Raw genomic sequence first — 21,702 nt, 5'->3', positions numbered from 1 at the left:
CTTTGAACGATGCATTCAAGTATGTAAAATAATTTTTAGAAAACGCATTTTTTTATAGAATGCAACAAGAATGTATGAGTTACGATGTGTTTTAAATACGATTTAATTGAATTGTAAAAGTTGTACATAACGAATTAAATATGGCGTCCATAAAAGAAGACGGGGTGCAGGGTATAGCCAGATAATGGGGTCGAAAGAACCCTGAAACCAACGGTGGGAAAATTGCGGTTCCCAAAGCTACTCTATGCGGTTCTCTGGACAATATTGGGTTTCATTGCCATTTTTCCTAAACTTTTCTGTTAATAATCTGTAGTACAAAATACAAATACAATTTCAAAATAATATTGGTAATTATTCGGAATAGGTCCATTCTCAGCGATTTCAATGAGCTTGAAATATGTTGTCAAGATGTTACCGCCGTTCGGCTTTAGTTTCCGACATATTCGCAAAAATATATTCGGTACTGTATAATGTATTTTGTTCTGTATGGGTAATTATGTGGAAAAAGGGCAACCTCGTGTTTGACCTTGACCTTGACTATATTGTCAAGGTCAACGGCCTGAGTGACCTTGACCTTGAAAAAATTGATTGAAGATACGTGTTTGAAAGAGTGATCGCAGTAGTTCTGAGACTAGATTAGTTAGCGTGGATGGGGTTTGGGGGAGGGGCGGCAGTCGCTCCCCCAAAACAATAGATGAGTTTCTATCTGTTTTTCGGATGTTCACAAAAAACTTTTGTTAAACTTAGATTTATGACTGGTAGTATGTATTGATCAGAGTTGGTTAAAGACACACCACCCAGTGTTAACCACGCACTCAACATCCCACTAAACACAAGTTTAGTTATTAATATCTCCAAAAACAGGAAAGAAGTTTCTTCGTCGGGCCCCAGAGCACATCGTGTGTGTGACTTGTGTTTGGTGGGATGTTGGGTGCGTAGTAATTAATATATAAAAACCTGAAGAAGTATCACGTAAATTGAAACATATTTTCCAGAGTATCTCGGAAACTACGGCCGAGGGGCGGCAACATGTATAGGGACAAGTTGTTCAAAGTGATGACCTTGACAACATATTTCAAGGTCATTGAAATCGGTTATGATGGACTTATTCCGAATAATTACCATAATATTTTCTGTGGCTCTTGAATATTCAAAAATGTATGAAAAGTATTATATATGGTTTTTTATAAAAAAACCCCCCCCCCCCCCCGCCTTAAACTAAATTGGACTGATGATGTACTGTTCGATATCTTACCAAGAAAAAACAATTTCTTTCAATTTTCAACTCTCTATCTCAATCAGATGGATAATAACAGGGAAAACCGAGTCATCGTAATTGGAAACCGTAGTGGAATACTGTACTATAGTTAATCCACACTGCTGGCTCCTTGTTACCGTCTTTACTTGATGCTTTGCACCCAGGCTTTAATCGTTGACAACATTGAATGCCCGTGCTGCATTGTTACAATAACTTATCGTAATTTCAATGCGTAAATTTCGCCAACAGAAAGTAAAACTAGGAAAATTTCAGAATAAAATTGCTACGGGTTAGGATAAGACCAGAATTGTTTCTTGGATCTTTGTACGTTTTGTTAGTGATAGATAGCGCTTACTTGACATTACTAGCCGTTTGAAATAGGTGCACGAGTGTTGCCCGTGATAGTTATTTAAAATAAATTGACTTCCAATTTCCGGTTCGAGTTCCAGATTGTAATCAATAAATTACATGCACGTCTTGGAAATTGGTGCTATCTGAAGCTGTATACACAGTCAGATAGTTGTCTCGTGACATTTGTTTTGAACAAGAATCATTCCATATCATGCATTAGCTGCTGCTGCTTTATTTTATTAGACTGGTGGATTGACATTAGCGTAGGCGATGAATAGAGAAAATTTGTGAATCCACGTTTAGGACGTTGAATGTCTGTGGGCAGTATTATTATATGAATGTGCCGTGGGTATGCGGTAGACCTGTAGTAGCCTAGGGTAACTGCATTTAATATCGCTAGGATACTTAGTTTGGTATAATATCTTAGCTCTCGTAGCATTTTCATCACACGCACCATAAACAAGTACCATATTGTACTTTTCTCTGTTACTGAATATCTTACTTTTACATTTATTGAGCTACTAAACTCAGCTACATCTCATATTGATGATGTCTAGCATTTAACAAAGAACGTGTTTACAAACATGACTTGGCGTCGTAAACGAAGTCGTGTTCGCACGTTAAGTGAGCATTATGAAATATTTCCTAGTAGAAGATTATTAATTTGAGAATATCTCAGTAATTATTCATTTTAAGCCCTCTTTGGTATAATACTTTTTTACGCAGAATTAGGCGCTTTATCCGAATTCGGGACAATATATTGGGCATTCTATTTAAAAAACTGAAGGTGACCCTCATATAAGTATAGTAACAAAAAACAGATTACAGCACTGTATGTCCCCCTGGAAACCGTGCAAGATTTGTTTGAACATTTTTTTGTACAACAAATAACTTACGAGTTATTTGAAGTCATCACGTTACGAGACACACCCTGTATATAATGCTACAACCTTTGTCTCTGATAGAGTCAAGAGCGTGGAGTCTGATGTACGTTATCGTAAGATAACTGACTTTCTTTCACAAAGACTTCTGCGAACCAAAGTGTAATGTATACAAATGCTGTTGATTAGTTCTTTCTTCCACAGCGAAAAGAATTCATTCGGTTGGGTATAGTTATGTCGTCGAGGTAACTCCGAATTAGGTTTTACTACGCTTTTATTTATAAAAATGTTTACAATTACGATGATTATACAATTAGCGTTGTGGCGTTGCTGATGTTCCAACTTTTGACTGTCTCATCCCCTGTTTGGGATGAGTATTTAAAGAGGTTCCTGTTAGAGGGGTGGGCGCTAAGGTTAAGAAATTTATAAAATGGTTATTTGCGAAGTAGGAATATCGTGAAAAGTCATCTTGGCGACATTTGAAATTTGAGTGAAATTTTTCCCAGCGAACGGTTGAATTCTTAAGGAAATCCGTTCTCGCCGAGTCGGTATGTAATACATAGGAAAACCATTTGAATATTGAAGGGTTGGTTAGCCGCTACCGCGACAGTCAGAACTTCAGCGAGTGCGTGTATCAGACTTTAGATGTTTTTAATTAAACGAATTATTAGAGAGAAATAAGTGGAAACAGTTCGATCCAGGATATTTATCATGTTAATCGTGACTTTCAGGCCTCGTTGAATTTAATTTCGGGAAAAAGTTTTACACACAAAATGCCATCGTTTCCAGACAAACACGGAAAAACCTTAACTTCGCAATCAGCAAATCAATAGCGACTTTTCACAAAAATTAGATATATTGTTGAAGTAACCAATTAGGATTTCGATGCTATTGGTCTTTTATCTGCAGTGGAGCTTACAATTAGGTGGATTTATGTGTGGTGGTAATTAATTATATAAACGATTGAATATTATTTTCACGTACCATATGTGCGCCTTTATTATTTTTACTAGTATTTACATTAACTGTGTGGGAGCGCGGCTGTGTTTCTTGCGGTTTGGTGTGAGGTTTAAACTCCATTTTGAATTATATCTTTGGTCTCTTAATAGACGATACAACTCAGAACACCACATTGCCTGTTATTTCATAATCTTAATATTGCCTGTGCTTTTTTAAATGATGTGCAAGTTTAAATAATTTAACCGAGTCATTATAAATAAAATGCTACAATATTCAAAGGAAACCAATCGTCTATTCGTTTTATTTTAGCACACGGAGAAAACTTAAATGGACGTAAGTCGCGATTTATACGCATCGAAGTTACAACAATAGATATCTTCCCTGCGTTCATTGATACTTGTGGAACTTTCAAATGAAAGCAGTGATTTTGGATGTACTGTCGCAAAATAACCTCGGACAATTGTTTACAATAAATATTAAATTGGAATAGATTCTATGAACAGTACTTTATTAAAAATTCAGTTACGTTTCCGCCATTCAAATAGTGTGAAATATTTTGTTTATGTGCTACTGGATAAACGTAAAAAAAGACGAGAGTTATAGGATATTGTTCATACGTACCAACAATCGTATGATACTTTGGATTTGTTCGATACAAATTCTTCATCCGTTTGTCAGGAATTCACTTGAAGGATTATTTCACACATATATCATTATCCGAAGAGAGGTGAGGCTGAAAACAACAACTATCAATAAATAATTGAATTATATTTACGATGGTTTAGTACAAATTTTGTCACTTATAGAATAAATAATTATTGCTTTTTGATTCTTATTTCGATGATTTTCATGACACGTCAATTTTTATCATGAATTAATTTTGGCTTTTATTACACATTAAGGCACAATAAACATTGTAAATAATATTCAATATGAGTTTATAAACGATTATTGACGAATAGACAATTCATCATCCGATGAAAACGAGAAGGAAAAGGTCATAAACTTAAATTTAACTTCATTTTTCACAACTTTCCCACCATTTCTGTAAGAAATAACTTAGATCTTTTATTTCTTAGAATGTGTAAAATGATCTGAAGAAATTTTTCGTTCCGGACGAATACTAAAATTTTTCTATTTTTAACACCCACCTTACTAATGCACTATATGTAGCAATATCAATATAATTTGGAAACAATGTCAATACGCAACGTCTAATAAACGTCGGCAAGTATATTCCCGATACAATATATAGAACACATCGACACCACTTTTTGTTGAATTGTAATATGTAGTTGATAACGTCTGGTGTATACCTACTTATTATCTGAATGATTTATTTTGTGTTCGTGGTGCAAATTAGGCAATAACACGACGCACTTCTTGGCAAATATGAAACTGGTGTAAAATTATGCTTGAACAAAAATTGTGACGAATACTGAATTTATATGACACAGTTTTGACAAAATAATTTATTTTTACGAACTGTGCTTCTAAAGAAAATATTTTCTTTCGATAAATCTTCGACTAACATAAGGTTTGTAAAAAGGTTATCGGTTATTAGTTTCCAAGCGATTGATTCCAGAAATTGCTCAGTTGCTACAACACACGTTGACCTTCATTCTTTTCAGCAACATTACCAATTTTTCGCAGATAAACATTAGGCCTGTAACAGTAGTAGAATTCAGCATTGCAATGAGTCCATATTTTTATACCATATTTTCCCGGTTTTACCGGCATACAGACTCCTCCCAATTATTGTTCCGAACTCGGATCCGCGCCAGGACAATAATCTCATAGGCAGAAATACTTCAGACCCTCGGAAATTCGCTAAGCCTTGGCAACAAAAGCGGAGGAACAATAAAGTATTCGCTTGATATCCCCCCCCCCCCTACCAGTGGTGGGGATAACATCTGGACAATAATCGTGTAGAACAGGGGTCGGCAAACTACGACCCGCGGGCCAAGTCCGGCTCGCCGCCTCTTTTTGTACGGCCCGCGAGCTAAGAATAGATTTTATAATTTCAAATTTTAACAAATTTCAAAGTACGCCCTATAACGGGTGCTTAGCTATAGCGCTCTTAGTGGCTAAAATATTTACTATTTGGACCTTTACAAAAAAAGTTTGCCGACCCCTGGTGTAGAATATGCCAGACAATAATCAAGAGGAGTCTGTACCAATGGTCTGTTTTTCGAAAGATGATGCCTGGGAGGTAGGCCCAAGTTTTCGCAGTGTTGCCGCGATTGCGAGGCACCTACGGCACTTGTATCTCTCTCACTCTTCGCGTCTTGGCCAATGACGTGCGACCATCGACGTGAGTCCTCGCCTACGGTCGTCTGTCTCCATTGCACGTATTGCAAACCTCTCGAGAAGGACCTACCTACAATCTCAAGGAGTGGGGACTGTGTTCGGCACGCGCCCGTCAATCATCCATTGTCTGGAAATGGCGGAGAATGTTGACGAGACGCTGAACGTTTTCACACGTCAAGAGTTAAAATACATGAATAAGAAAAAGTTTATTTCTTTTGAAAGATTGTATTGTACCCAAATATTGAGCAACATATTAAAAGGGGGTTAAATTAATACGTAGGTTATTAAACGCTACACGTGGAAATCGCAGGGTAAAGAAGGAAGTTGGTTTACCGAACGTCTGAGCGAGACGCTCTCGTGCCGAACTGCCGGAGGATGGAAAGAGACACACAGTGGCATTGAGACCGTCACAACGTCGCACGAAATACGTAGCTCGCGTTGGATCCCGACTAGGCCACCTCCCAGGCATCATCTTTCGAAACACAGACCATAGAAACTCTGAATGGGCAGCGCCCTAACAACGCACTAGTCTGGTTCCTTGACTAGATGCTGTATAACAGTTTTTACAAAATTTTGCAAGCATATTGCTTATTTCACGAAGTGCCCACTAACCCATCACTGCGTTTCCTTCCCTTGATGTGAAATCCTCGAATCTTATAAATTTATGAATATTTGTCAATCCAGCGAGGGACATGGCAGTTGCGTAAATCTACCTTAATAATTCTGGTTTTTGTCTTCATACATCGGTTTCTCTTTTTCGTGATTTTCTCGAGAAATGTTGACAAGTCGACGGCCCTGCTTTTTACGGGATCCTTCGTAGGTAACCTTCTATTAAATGAAAAATCTCCTTATTGAAAAAAGGCTCTCTGCCTCAATAGCAATGAGGATCCGTATATTTTCCTTCTGACCACATAAGATACCGCCTGTTGCTTGCCCCGAAAACCCTGATATACATTGGATCGTTCAGCGAACTATAAGAGGTAGATGACTCCGTGTTCCGATAGGGCAGGTCTGTCCAAACGGTACCCCGAAGCTTGGGGGCGACACAGTTTGCCACGAGACAAGCCTCGAGACAGCCATGATAGACGCGGTGATATGAGTAGAGGAAGTCGCATGCCCTAGCCATATCACGTTTCTTTTCTCTTTCTTCACACAATTCTGAAAAAATGCTGCCACGAGAGTAAATTTTTGAACATGCCTACTGTAGGGGCTCCCTAACTCTTCAAGGTGTTCCCCGGTTATTACATTATTTCAGATGCCCTTTCAATATGTCAAAGGGAGGCTCATTTACGGACACAAAGGCTATCTGCCACACAGTCAAGTAAAGCATGCTGTAAAGAACCCTCAGAGTTAAAAGGTAAACTCTTCTATCACGAGCGAGGTTTAAGTGCAGTTCACCGTACGACTGACTACTCTGCGTGTACTCATTTTGAGTCTTTTGTCTTTATATTTTAAGTCCTCACGGACATTTCCTTTCTTGTACGTTTAACGAATATTCGTTTTGTTGCTTTTCTTAATATATGTATGTATATTTTATTGTTAAAAAAAGAATTGATCAAAGCAGTTGTCCGGGAAGTAAAAAGTCCAGATTCACCCTCCGATGCGATACCCACTCTCTCGGGTTCTCTTTCTCCTACAAATTGAATAATTTCTAAGGAATATTTCTGAATTACTCAAATTCTAATTATTGCAAACCATGCACATATTTTGTGTACAAAATTTATCTGATATAATTGCACAGCTCGGTCAGAGATACTACTCTGCGACCATATAATTTATTTCTGGGTTTCTGACGGAAACAGTGAACGATAATGACAAGTATGTGAGGAGGACTAAAAGCAAACACGAGCACTTATGTGATTGGCAATACGGCAATCACCGTTTCGGGCGACAGAGATGGTGGTGCCGTCATATAGTGTTCACGTTAGTATTAGCCAAAGTTTTATAGTAAATGGTAAGGACATGAACAAAATAGAAGAAAGAAATGGTTCACTTTTCTTTATAAGCAACCATCGTGTTGTATACAGGGTGTAACAAAAATGTTGGAACACCCGGAAATGCAAGACTCGTGAGGTGATTTGAAACAAGTTTTTCCGTAGCAAAAATGTTATCCGAGGCTTTGTTAACGAGATATTAACGAAAAACCACGAGTAATCAGAGCGCTAATCTGCCACCAGAGTTTCCGCAGTAGCGTTGACTACCAATCGTAGCGCGTAACCAACGTTACCGCGGGAAATCGGCTGACAGACTCGCGCTCTGATTGGTCGGGGTTTTTCGTTAATATCTCGTTAACAAAGTCTCAAATAACATTTTTGCTGAGGAAAAAGTTGTTTCAAATCACCTCACGAATCTCCCATTTCCGGGTCCTCCAACATTTTTGTTACACCTTGTATAAGAACCATCGGGGTTACATCTATTTGTAAAATGGGTAACAGTTTTCAAATAACGAACGCAACTTTTAATTATTTAAATGGAAAGATACTTTTTTATATTATATGAAAAGAACTGAAGACGAATTTAACCATTTGGGTCGCAGGTATTTCCAAGGTCACATACGATCACGAATGAAAGAAGTAAATTAAACACTTCGTAGCTATACTGAATATATTCTTCTAAAAATTGCACTAGTAAAAAATAAATACATGTAAATACAATGCTACAAGGTGTACAAGCAATTTCTGCGCTTACAAGGTCCCATATTACTGAATTCAAATTTACCTTTAGTCTAATACATGTTTCGTGTCATATAAAAAGAATATAAATTTTCGTAAAAACTTTAAAGTTTACCTTCATTATTCGAAAACTGTTATCAATTTTAAAAGTAGATATAGCTCATAGTGTTGTTTATCAAAAATATATGTACCATTTAGGGGAAAACGTTGTCTAATAATAACATAAATACCCTAGATAGGAGATGACAAAACGCAGTTTATGGGGGGAATACTGATCATGTTTGAACTCATTTTCGTTAAAAAAATATCACGAATGCATTGATCATATGTCATGGAGATATAATGAAAAGTAGAAAGATTTGTTATTTCCATTAGTAGATTATTCATTCGGAGCAATTATGTTGTAGCATACAGTTGACAATAGTTTGCATTCCGTTCATCTATCTCTCTCACTCTCGGTCATCTCGGTTACTCCTCTCTGGTTACACTCATTTGCCCTTCCATCATAATCAACGATTCTCCAGCATCGTGAACTCCAAGGGGGAAATAACTGTATTATCTTCTAATTAAAATGTAACGTGCTTTCCATTCAAATTTGGTGATTAATATGAGCAACAAAAATGACGTTCTGTGTATTTTTTTTCAGAGCTGCCAAGGATCTAGAAGAACGTCGTAGCCACTATGAACCTTCGCTGGGACCTGGTATACCAGATGACGTTGATCATTCTTTCAATCTCGAGGAAAATGATTTCGTACCACACTTCCAGAGAGTTTCCATATCCGGAGAAGATACTTCCGGGGTAGGTCAATTATTTAAGATATGTCAGTATCTAGGTTTAAATTCAGAGAGTATATAGAGTGACACGAAAGTAACATAATTCGAAACTGCGACTTTTGAGAAAAAAATTGTTCTGTACGATAGAGGAATTTTATGGTACACAGTAATATAAACGGTGGAATGCGGTGGCAGCCATATTTGTGCGCAGTAAATTTTTGATAAATGTTCGCAAACAGCTCGAGGTTAATTACTCTTGCGTCATCCTTACTCCTAGGCGGATCTTCCTTGTAATCAGTCAAACGAGTAACGTAACACGTCAGCGGCTTCCCTTTCAGGAACCGATGGTTAAAAGATGTCGACTAAAAAAAAGATTAATAGCCTGCGTATCATACTGACAGTACTAATATTGCAATGAGACTTTTTTGATTCTTCGTTAATGAAAATTTCATTTAAATATTGGTAAGATTTTTCTAATTAAAATGAGACCACAGACGACATGTAATAAATCTTGCTAAACGCTCGAACCTCGGACGTTTAACACAAACTGATTCATTGTTGCATTAGTATTGTTAAAGCGATATACAGGCTTCTAATCTTTGTCTGCTGTCTCGACTGTCGTTGCCGACAAAAAACAAAGGCGAACTGCCGAAGCTCGGTCCAACACTTTTGTGGGACAGAAATCGTGTCAATCTTTTATAAATAATTTTATGCGGTCCCAAGTTTCGAGCATTTAGCAAGATTTTATTGTATCTTCAAACAGATTACAAGCAACAGCCAAACGGGATACAACGAGCATGTGCATATACATTGAACTCTTGATATATGACCGCTCGATGTACGGCCCGCGTGAGGCGTTCAATATCGCTCTCCCAGCACGTTACCAGCACTGTTCCCATCAGCACGATTTAGCTCTTGATATATGACTGCTCGATAAATGGCCGCGCGAGACACTTGCCCTCCACATGTATTTTCACGCACCCAAATATCGCTCTCCCAGCATGTTATGTGCGCTGTTCCCACCAGCACAATTCAGCTCTTGCATAGGCGCTGCGGCTGGGGCTACGAAGGTAGATCTTAGTTTCGAGGGGGCTCTCGATACATGGCCGTTTCCGAAAATTTTCCTCTCCTACAACCTCGGTCGGGGGTATATATCAAAAGTCCGCTGTATATCACGTCTTATTATTTCTATTAATGTTTACGTGTGTATCTATACTATGTCGATTTATTAAAAGTACATCATATGTAGGTCCGCGATATTAAGTTATCAATGAGTAGTGGTGAATTGCGAGTAAATCATAAGTTTGTTGCAGTAACATTAATGTTTATACAATAATATTCGAATTAGTGCAGCGAAAACTTTTGGTATTACTAATAAGTAGACTAAACGGACGTTTCTGTGAATCGCTATAAGGTTCTTTAAATGAGAAGTAAGCAAGGTGTAGCTGGGTCGAAACAGATGATGTGCAAACTGAAATAGGAAGTATAATACACGAATATTCGGTCCATGAATAGCATTTCCCCTGTATTTGTAAGCTTTTCTCTTTCTGTTTGTGTAAGTTTAATGTTTTTGTGTAATTCTCATGCTCATCGATACCTACTACTTAAATGAAAAAGTTAAATGGAAAGAACTCTCAGCTTTATTTTCCAATTTTTAAACAGTAGAAATGTCATAACATAGCCGAGTTATTCGCGAATTGTAATACCTCTTCTACTAGGACACCGATTGCTGATCAGCATCGCCTACAAGGACTGGAACGTCCAAAATAAAAAATGATTTCTAATTTACAAATAAGCATGTATTATTTACAATGTAGAGTAGGATTTTTCAAAAATGTAAATAACTATAGAAATGACAGCAGTTTGTAGAGAAAAACTTCTTTTCACGTCAAAAATTAACTTTAAACATATCTAATAAATTAAACAATTGGGATATTTAAAAAAGCCGATACCACTTTGAAAAATACTTTACGGAGAATATTCCCACTAAATTTGAAATTGATTTTGTGGTGGTGGTCAAATAAAAAGACAGTCTCGAAGAAAATGTAACAGAAGTTTTACGATAAGATTCTTCTCTGAAGACTGTTCTACAAGAAAGTGTACGCTAGGACTTTTAAACGGCTAATCGCAGCGCCATTTATTTCGAGGTGTTTAATAGCTTGAATTATGCTCTCTTGTTTAATGTCTGCTTTGTCATTACGTTAATCGATAGTTTCGTGCAAATGGACCAAATATCTCAAGCGTTATGAAGCAGTGTTTCTCGTTGATCATGCGAATGGACCAAAATTACCCTTCAGGCAAGCTGCAAAGGCACTTGGCAGTCTACGTCATTCGTCCAGAAGTGGGTGCAGGGAATTAACCCACACAATGTTATCAAACGAGAATGACATTTTTCCATGATACTCTAACATCACGCCAAGCTCAGGTTCAGCTTCGTAACGGACACCACCAGACGCCGTTTGCATTAATTGCAAATTAATTATCGTTCCACTTCTATCCGAAAAGCATAACGCAAAACGACTGGCGTGGGCACAAGAAAATTTCACCAAGGATTTCAGTAATGTAATCTTCTTGGACGAGGCTTCCTTCTGGGCATGGGTAGTCTTGAGAAAGACCTGATCATTTCCAAGTTTATGTTTGGGGTTGTTCCTGCAAGCGTGGTTTTGGCGTTCTTTTTCTCTTTACCGGCAATCCGAATACTGAAAAGACATGCCAAATCTATCAGAAGTATTTCTTGAAGTCTGCTGGGAAATAGTTTAGTCAAGACAGGAACTTCAGGGAGACACCGACCCAAAGCATCATAGCTGTCTTTGCACTGAGTCGAAAACGGAAAATGGCATCACTACGATGGATTGTCGGCATCATTTCCAGATGCGAATCCCTTTCGAAAATGTTCGGTCCTACATGAAGTTTAAGATCAGGGGAAGGCCCGTCTACACGGTCAAGCAGCTATCGACCAGAATTCGACAGCTGTGGTACTTTCTACTTTGCCTATACGCAGAAAAACTGGTCGAAAATCTGTGAAGAATGTGGCAGACAATTATCGACAATGGAGGCGAGTGGATTCACTACAAGGTAGTCGTGCAATACCTTTTCAAGTCTACTTTAAAGTACAACAGTTCTTTTTTTTTCTAAGTTGTGTATTATAAAAATACTGCTATACACTTTCTTGTGGAACAGACTGTAAAATCACAGGAAAATTTAATTTGATTATGTCGGAAACAGTCGTAAATCCCCCGAAAGCATATTCTGCTGTTATTATGGAAGAACTTCCTTTATTACGGAGAAACTGAAAGTTTATCTAGTGATAATGATCCAGAATTACGAGATTCTGAAGACAATGTATTTAGTACAGTAGAATCTGAAATGTGCATAGTTTATTTAAATCCCAAGAAGAAATTTATTTCCTTATGCATGTATATAATTAGTTGTACAAGTTGAATATAATCATTACATACTAAATTATATTTAAAATTCTGTATATAATTCATACTTCGAAGTTTTAGTCATGGGTCAAAATGACCCTGCATCCGCCGCCGTGTTAATCTCAGAGCATCCGTCCTCCGAGGATTAATTTCGCTATAGCAGTTATCCTTAATCTACCATGAAACATGAAAAAGAGACTTCGTCGTAGAAGAAAACTTTTATGGATTGAGATTAGAGTATCGAGTTCGTCTTTCAATTATTTTAAACTATTACGTGTAGAGCACGTTTGCACAACCTATGTTACATATGTAGTAAACCAGATCTTGCCTTTTTGTAGTTTCTACGATAAGAAACCATATGACTGTTGCTTTATGTAGGAAACCTTATTTAACAGCTACCACACTCTTCCTTTACGACCTCCAAGTTCCATCATTCTATCAGAAACTCTTTAATCCCTAAGGCATCACGGCTTTCTGTTTGTTGACGACCTTTCCTTTTGTTTCATTTGATTTTAATAGATTTTTAAAATACTTCAGTTTGTATATAAAACATTATCACAAAAATAGTTAATTATAAACATTTTCAACATTTTTGTTCTACTTGTGCTTCTGCACCACCCTCTGAAAGTATGAAGGTCATCCCATACTTAATGATATATCTTTTCAACTTTTGTACCAATTCTTCAATAGTTACCGACAAATTCTGTTCAATAATAACCCGGAAAGTGTTTTCACGTAGTTCTACAGGCCTCTCGACACGAGAGTCATCCTTAAGGTTAGCTCGAAAATTATTGAACCATCTTTAGTACTGATTTTGTTGTTCAGAATGTTGACCTTGACAACATGTGGCAAGGTCAAGGCTATCGAAGCTGGGTCTTCCTTTGTAAATATTTACCGTTTCATTAATATACAAGCAGTAGCCAGGATAGACGAGATTTATTTCATCATCAATGTCTGTACTTCCATACTCAATACTTGTATTAGAAATTGTAATACCGGTAAACCGGCCTGCCGGTTTATCACGAAAAGTACACCGAAGAATAGTTGGCGCCGAATATTAGTGTTAAAATAGTAGTGAAAAAATTGCTAATTTGCTCCCTCGGAATCTAAAATTGCTCCCATCGCAATTAGTATATTTAATGAGATATTGCAATAGTCCTGGAATTTCAACCCTCTACAGTCCCGAAAGCTGCTATAAACGAGCGCCTACCGTATGACGTCATACCTAACCTGTATGCAACAACATTATTTCAATTGCTCCTTGTTAATAAGTTGTTATTAAGATATCTGATCATTGATTATTATAAAACAGATCAGTAGCAATTTTTTGGTACCATAATATTTGTGTAAAAAGACCATTTACTATTTATTTTGCAAACAACTTTTTGCTTCTTCATTTGCGAATATCTCATTAAATATAATCGTTGCGATGGGAGCAATTTTAGATTTCTAGGGAGCAAATTGGGAGCAATGTTTTAAGATAAAAATTGTTAAGAAACACTAATATTCGGCGTCAACTATTCTTCGATGAAAAGTATTGCCATTTTTTTTTACCGGTAATTCTATAACTTTAATGTCAATGAATCATTCGACATCTATTAGGTTATTAATGAAAGAAAAACTTAAATTTTTAATATAGACGACAACAGAAGAACCAACCATGAAGAACTAACTCTGATCCAAAAGAAAATTAAAAATCTGAAACAAGTGATTAAAAAAGAATTGACGTATCTTCCAGATGAAAACGTAAGGGGAAAAATATGTACATACAAATGGCATATGATTTCCTTTATGATTACTCGACCAACAAGTGTAGAATCTGAGAGAAACTGCATTATTTTGTACAAAAATTAGGTCACAATTTTAACAAAGTCTAGACAAATTATGTTTTTGCGTCCTTATTGTTAAAAAATAATAAATTGAGTCTTGTAAATTAAGATTCTTTTCATTGTTTTCGTGGTGAAAATGCATATTTAATAAATATTGTCAATGGCACTGTTCAATAAATTTTAATTTTTTTTCGACTTGGTGACCTTCAATAGGCGTCTCTGATAAACCTTTATAACTCGAATACGAATCTGCAAATCATTTTTTTCTAGTACGTACAGTTTTTGAAAAAATTAATTTTAAAACAATGCAAATTTTCAACTTTACAGATGTGTCGTGTTTTTACAGTTATTGACTTTTATGCGAACTTTTGACATGTAATAATTCTCTGGACTTTTCCGAGCAAAACGATATATGTATACCGAGCGATAAGATATACAGGTATTTAAATACTGATCAAAGTTAAAAGGACAGCGATATTTTTCAATTTATTTCAAAAATTAAGGATCTAAGAGAAAATCTAACCATAGCATATATACCATAATCTATTCTTTTTTTCAATAGAAAAATGAAATACTTCAGCAAAACACGCGTCAGTGGCAGTAATATTCAATGACGGCGGTCACCTTGCCAGTGTAGTTTTCTAACATATGTGTTTTGTGTTATATCATTTTATGTTTTATGTTCAGAATAGTTTTATTTGTATATATTTTTTATACTGTCTGTTAATTTTTGTATGTCTGCTTTGAATTGGTTTGTTTTAGATACACTAACAATTTCTATACTTTGTGAGTCCTCTTCATCGTTTATTTCTGTTAAATTAGTTTTGTGAACACATGTATTTGTATTTTGTGTTATTTGCGACTTTGTTTCGCAACAGATTTATCTCATACATGCATTCCATTAAATATTTTCTCAGTCAATGGTAAGATTTATTGGTTTGCACAACATCGATCCAGCTATTTAGGTTTGCAATCTGGACCTTTTTGTCTTTGACATTATGTTTGCACACTTGAAAATTGTAAATAATGCTAGATAGCCGTGTTACTCGGTTTTTGCACTGGAATGACAAGTACTACACATGGATCGTAAGTTGTCAATGTATCAAATTAACAGGACCACCTCTAGTCCCACAAATTGTAATTATTGGCTAAGTCGGTCACGCCCATAAATCTGTTATCGTGTGAACGAAGAATGCGAAAGAAGGACAACGAGACAGAGTGAGGTAGAGCGCTAACGCGAATCGTTCAGTTTGTAGGTACAGTGGACTCTAACTATATTGCCACCAAACATATTGCCACGCGAGGCGCTTCCTCTTCACACGTACTTTCGAGCACACAAATTCGCTCTCCACCGGCGCACCAGCACGATCCAGCTTTTGCGCAGGCGCTGAGGCCGGCCATGACGATAGAACTTAATAGCATGTTGGGAGAGACCCTCCTACAGCCCCGACCATGGCAATATAGTTGGAGTCCACTGTATGTATTTCCAACAATTAATAAGTCGGAAACGAAGCCTTGTACAGAGTTTAGTCATCCTTGATTTTTGCAATGTCTTCGCGAGGCTGTTTTGATGTAAACAAATACAATCATAACATTATTCAGACACTTTTTAATGGATTGATACGCAATAGTGTGAAGGAGATTGTATTTGAAATTATTTCCATTAGGACTTTACTTTAGACATTAGCTTTGTTGTCGGTGAAATAATCGTAAATATACATATACAATAAATCGGAACGTATGATACAACCGAGGAACTAGTCATTCCATGTATAAAAGTCACTTTGAAAAAGTTTTCATATGACAACTTTGCTTTCAAGAAAATTCAGTTCTAACGGTGATATGCTACTATCTGTTCCCCATTGATCTTACGATCCCTTCGCTATTAATTTATACTTTATTGTTGAAAGTAATAATATCATTCCATCAAGCATAAAAACTGCTCTACATTTTCGACTTACTTTTACACAAGAATATCCTACTTCCACTGTTACTCTGTCCTAATACACTTTGCACGCTCCAACGAAAACAAAGAAAATATTTCTGTTTAGGTATTGAAACTTTTATTGCGTTTATTTTGTGAAACAATTCTAAATGAAATAAAAGTTCAATGTTTTTGGTACATGTGAGAAGCTGAAATAATTAGTAACTTGTATTCTAGGTACCTTTGGAAGATCTTCAGCAGGCATCACAGATGCTGGTTCAGGCACTGGCTATACGTGAGAAATACATGAACAATTCCAGGCAGAGTTATCCTTCGATAACATCACGATTCTTGCGCAGTATCGACAAAAGACCAGTAAACAGTGACGATGAGGTTCAGCATGATGACCGTAAAGCCATCGCGGGTATGTAGCATATGCGTATACATTAGATATTAATTTGGAATATCTTTTTCTCTTTTAATATGTTTCACGTCGCACCGAATAGTCGAGATATACAGGAATCAAACTTATTCGGGACACAATACAAACAATTCTTTATTCATCGACTTTGTATTTTTTCTTACCTGGATTTCAACAGTGTCGAACCACGAAAAAATGCGAAATTTCGAATTCTTGAAATTCGAAACTTTCTTGGGTTTCCATAGTGATGGCTCTTCAAGTCGAGCTATTCGAGCTTGTTCGAACCAACGGTCATTCCAGCTCGACTCGAACGTTCGAACGAACTCGGATGACGGCTTCATGAGCTCAGCGGGGACTAGAGCCTCTGCCCAGCCTCGATTAAAATCGGTTAACGTTGCTACGAGATGCAAACGATTAAAAATGTTGAAAATCACAGTTTTTCCCGTCTTTCGACCTACAACTGTAATAAATCTAGCAATTTTTACATCTTTTAATGCCTGTCGCTCGTTTCTGTATAAACCGATTTCAATGAAAGTTTCAGTATGTATATAACTAATATAAATCTTCTATATGTATTTATTAAATTTTCATTATAGCCTCAGATTAAAAAGTTGTAAAACACGACCTTTACTATTTTCTTCGCGATTCCGACCAATTGCAGCCTTCTCAATTTTTGTTACACATCATTTAGTAAATTAATGTCCCTAACTCCACAAGAGAACTCAAGTCATTTGAACCAAATTTAAAGAAGTTGCTCCGTTTTAAAGGGTGTCCGATTACTTTTGTCCAGTACTGTATACAGGGTGTTCGACTACTAGTGGGAAAAAATTTAAGGGGTGATTCTCTAAGGCAAAATGAGACGAAAATCAAGAATAACGAATTTGCGACAAATGGTTTGTTTGTTAATTATAAGCGTTTAAAAATTAACCCAAATGATGGCAATCCGCGCGCACGTCAGTGGATCACGACTCGTAAGGGGCCTACAGTCACTTTAAACACTCAACGACGTGCATGAAAAGTCGGTAGAACAACTGTCTACTTGTGCCCGTGGTATTTGAGTCGAATTCACTTGTATCGCATTAACTCTGATTACTCGATAAAATTCGCAATAAATGTATACAGGGTGTTTCGTTTAACTGGAAACGGTGGAATATCTCACGAAGGATTAAAGTTATTAAAAAAATGTTCGTACAAAAGTTGTTTGGTTCAAAGGGGTACATTACGTGGTATAAATAATTTTTTTTTAAGTGTAGTAGTGGGGGAGATATCAAAGTCAAGTTAATTTTTTTAACTACTACACTTACAAAAAAATTATTTATACCACGTAATGTCCCCCTTTGTACCAAACAACTTTTTTTTCCCTCACCTTTTGTCCAATCACCTCTTTATTGTCCCATTTCAGGGACCTGCAACATTTTTGTTACATCCTGTATATACGTCTATTACGTTATGAAAATCAATAATTTGAATAGATATGCCCAGTCGTATTAAGTGTCGTGTTACGTATCGAACGCGTTACCACATCGCATCCTAATCTTACATAAATGTACCACTCCATAAACGGTGCGGGTGGCAAACACACGATAATAACTCAAAATATCGGAAATTATCGTACAAAAATGCAATGGGCCTTTTTCCGTGGAACCTTCAGTTTATTTTTAAAAAAATTACCGCTTGCTTCCGTTTGCAACATAACTTTTCGTTAGAAAAGAAAACATATATAGATCTTGTATTCTCCTCTATAGCAAATGGAAAAAGTGAAACAAAGCATGTCTTTATACTTGATTATTAGATCATCCTGTACACGCACCAGCATCTCGAGGAGATCCATGGGAATGCGTATTTCCACCCACGAAAAATTACAAAATTTCACCTGTTAATGGTGTTTTCAATTTGTATGCCAACGAAGAAGATTTTGTTAATGGAAAACCGATTCCATATTCGTACCCCGACCTGGCAATTTTCGTGAGGGACATGAATATTCTCTGTGCAATGATTGCCGATGGTCCCTTAAAATCGTTTTGCTACAGAAGACTGAGCTACCTTTCGTCGAAATTCCAATTGCACGTATTATTGAACGAGCTTAGAGAACTTGCGAATCAAAAGGCGGTCCCGCACAGAGATTTTTATAACATCAGAAAGGTCAGTAAAGCAAAAGCATACACTTATAGAATAGAAATTAGGTACATACAGGGTGTCCCAAAATAGCTTCGACTCCCGGAAATGAGGGGTTTCTGGGTCAATTTGAAACAACTTTTTCCTTAGCAACAATGTTGTACGATACTTTGTTAATGAGATATTAACGAAAAACTTCGCCCAATCAGAGCGCTAGTCTGCCAGCCGAGCATCCGTGGTAACGTTGACTACCAATCGCAGCACGTAGCCATCGCTACCGCGAATACTCGGCTGGCAGACTTGCGCTCTGATTGGTCGGGTTTTTTCGTTAATATCTCGTTAAGAAAGCCTCGGATAACCTTTTTGCTAAGGAAAAACTTGTTTCAAATCACCTCACGAGTCTCCCATTTCCGGGTCGTCCAACAGTTTGGTTACATCCTGTATAAGTCCTACTGTCATTAAGTCCCTGCTATAAATGATGTGTTACTATTATTATTATTATTATAGGTTGATACACACATTCACGCAGCCTCCTGTATGAATCAAAAGCACCTTCTTAGGTTCATTAAAAAGACCTTAAAAAATCACGCGAACGAAATTGTCACATGCTCGAAAAATGGAGAGACAATGACTCTGCGAGAGGTGTTTCAGTCCATGAATTTGACTACCTACGATCTCAGCGTCGATATGTTGGACGTACATGCAGTGAGTGCTCATCGATATTTTATATCCAAGCAAGTCTAGGAACATATAATTTGGATGCAACTTTCCTTTTAGGACAGAAACACATTCCATAGATTTGATAAATTCAATGCCAAGTACAATCCAATCGGAGAAAGCCGACTTCGCGAAGTGTTCTTGAAAACGGACAATTATTTGAATGGCAAATTCTTTGCGAGCATAATTAAAGAAGTAGCCAGTGATCTTGAGGAATCGAAGTATCAGAACGCAGAACTTCGTCTCTCAATCTATGGTAAAGGTCCAGAAGAATGGGACAAATTAGCAAAATGGGCTATTCAGAGTGACGTATATTCTGATAATGTTCGCTGGCTCATTCAGATTCCTCGACTTTAGTAAGTTTTTATTATATGCTATACAGTGTACCTCATTAAATCTTGATATCTAACACACTCAGTCTTGTGTTTTAATAAACTAAAGTAAGAATAGCTTTAAAAGTTTATTTCTAATCATTTGACAATCGCTTCAAAATATACGTCCTTTCAAAACTTATACTTAAGGTACTCGTTAAGGTGGTTTTATATGGACCCGAAAAATTATTTGTGAAATTTCATTGTGACACCGTTTGAGTATGTTCTATGTCTCAAAAAACTATTACAGTACTTTTTTAGTATATTTAAAATAAATATTAGGGGTTCCTACTACTTATAGAAAATTGTAATTTTTACTGAAAAAACCGTATTACGAGTACTTATGATATGTATATATGGGTGGTTCTTGAAATCGAAGTATTAAAATTATATAGGGGCATCTATGTAGTTATTTAGTTCTCCCATCTGAAGGATGAGTGTATGTATTTTTGTTTGCAAATTTACTAGCGTTTAGAAGTGGCTACCGGTTACCAAAGTTTTTATATTGTAAATTATATTAGGATGGTCGTAATTACTGGACAATGTTTAACGAATAATACATATTTAGATCATTAATGTTGAGTGAAAATGTTATTTTATCTATAATTAAAATATACTAATTACAATTTGTTGTTTCTCTCCAGTGATATTTTCAAATTGAACAAATTGATGACAAACTTCCAGGAGATTTTAAATAATATCTTCCTGCCACTCTTTGAAGTAACGAATGATCCAAATTCCCACCCCGAATTACACAAATTCCTTCAATATGTAAGTAGTCTTTGATATAAATTATGGAAAAATTGTGTATAGACCGTAGATATCTATGCAAATTCGCATTTTTATATAATATCATTCACGCCAAATCGATCATTGCGTTAGCATAAATGACAACTGAAAGAGCTATCATATCTGCGGATTCTGTTTGATAGTAATCGAACGCTTACAATACCAGTTTAGTAAAATATTGTGGTCGGTTGGAAAGTTCTGACTGTTTGAAAAAATGAAATTGCAGTTCATAACTGTCAATTTTTATATTATTTTATAAGCAAATGTTTTATGCAAGTATTTTATTGTACAGCTTCTCATCTTTCGACTTTTATTTATTACAGCGATTACAGAGGGTGTTAATAAAAATGTGTGACATTTTCTCAGGATGGTTTCTACATTTCAAACTGAAACAAAAAACAAGAATAATGAAAACACGTTCAAGTCTTTGTTTTGAGTTATTGATTGTTAAAAAATACGAGTAATATACGGGCGAAAAAATTCTGGCGTGATGGCTTATATGTAAACGAAGCGCTGCTCAGCTGACATACAAGCTCGGTCGGTAACCGTCAGTCTTGGTAGCACACCGAAAGACTGGCTGACGTGGTGACATACGAACGCTTGAGGAAGTGTGTTTCCGTTTTGTAGTTGAGTGTTCTTTGTTGATAGACGTAATGCTTTGCTGTGCGATTTCGTGCTTCTGTTTAGTCTGATGTGCTTCTGTGTGTCTACGTAACTTTGCCTTTGTGGTTCTGTGAATGTATAACTGCATATCGTGACCTTAAACGTAAAACTCGTAACTCCATTTAACGGAACTTTACAGGAGAGCAATAAAATAGTTCAGAATTAATTGAACTTATTAAATTATAGAAACTAAATAAGTTTTTTGAACTTCATTTAATTCACAGGAGTTGTAGAATTACTA

General features: G+C 36.5%; 1 protein-coding gene across 1 annotated transcript in view; it reads left to right on the top strand.

Moving 5' to 3' along the window:
- Positions 1-21,702, top strand: part of LOC107192131 (AMP deaminase 2) — a 63,060-nt gene that overhangs the window by 39,491 nt on the left and 1,867 nt on the right. Inside the window, exons 3-8 of the mRNA XM_015581327.1 lie at positions 9,079-9,232; positions 16,623-16,809; positions 18,599-18,948; positions 19,429-19,626; positions 19,699-19,994; positions 20,654-20,780. Coding sequence (XP_015436813.1) covers positions 9,079-9,232; positions 16,623-16,809; positions 18,599-18,948; positions 19,429-19,626; positions 19,699-19,994; positions 20,654-20,780 — 1,312 coding nt within the window. The remainder of the gene's footprint in view (positions 1-9,078; positions 9,233-16,622; positions 16,810-18,598; positions 18,949-19,428; positions 19,627-19,698; positions 19,995-20,653; positions 20,781-21,702) is intronic.

The sequence above is a fragment of the Dufourea novaeangliae genome, unplaced genomic scaffold (genome assembly GCF_001272555.1).
Source record: "Dufourea novaeangliae isolate 0120121106 unplaced genomic scaffold, ASM127255v1 scaffold286, whole genome shotgun sequence".
NCBI lineage: Eukaryota > Metazoa > Arthropoda > Insecta > Hymenoptera > Halictidae > Dufourea > Dufourea novaeangliae.
The sequence above is the reverse complement of the archived record's forward strand: the minus strand, read 5'-3'. Positions and strand labels throughout refer to the sequence as shown.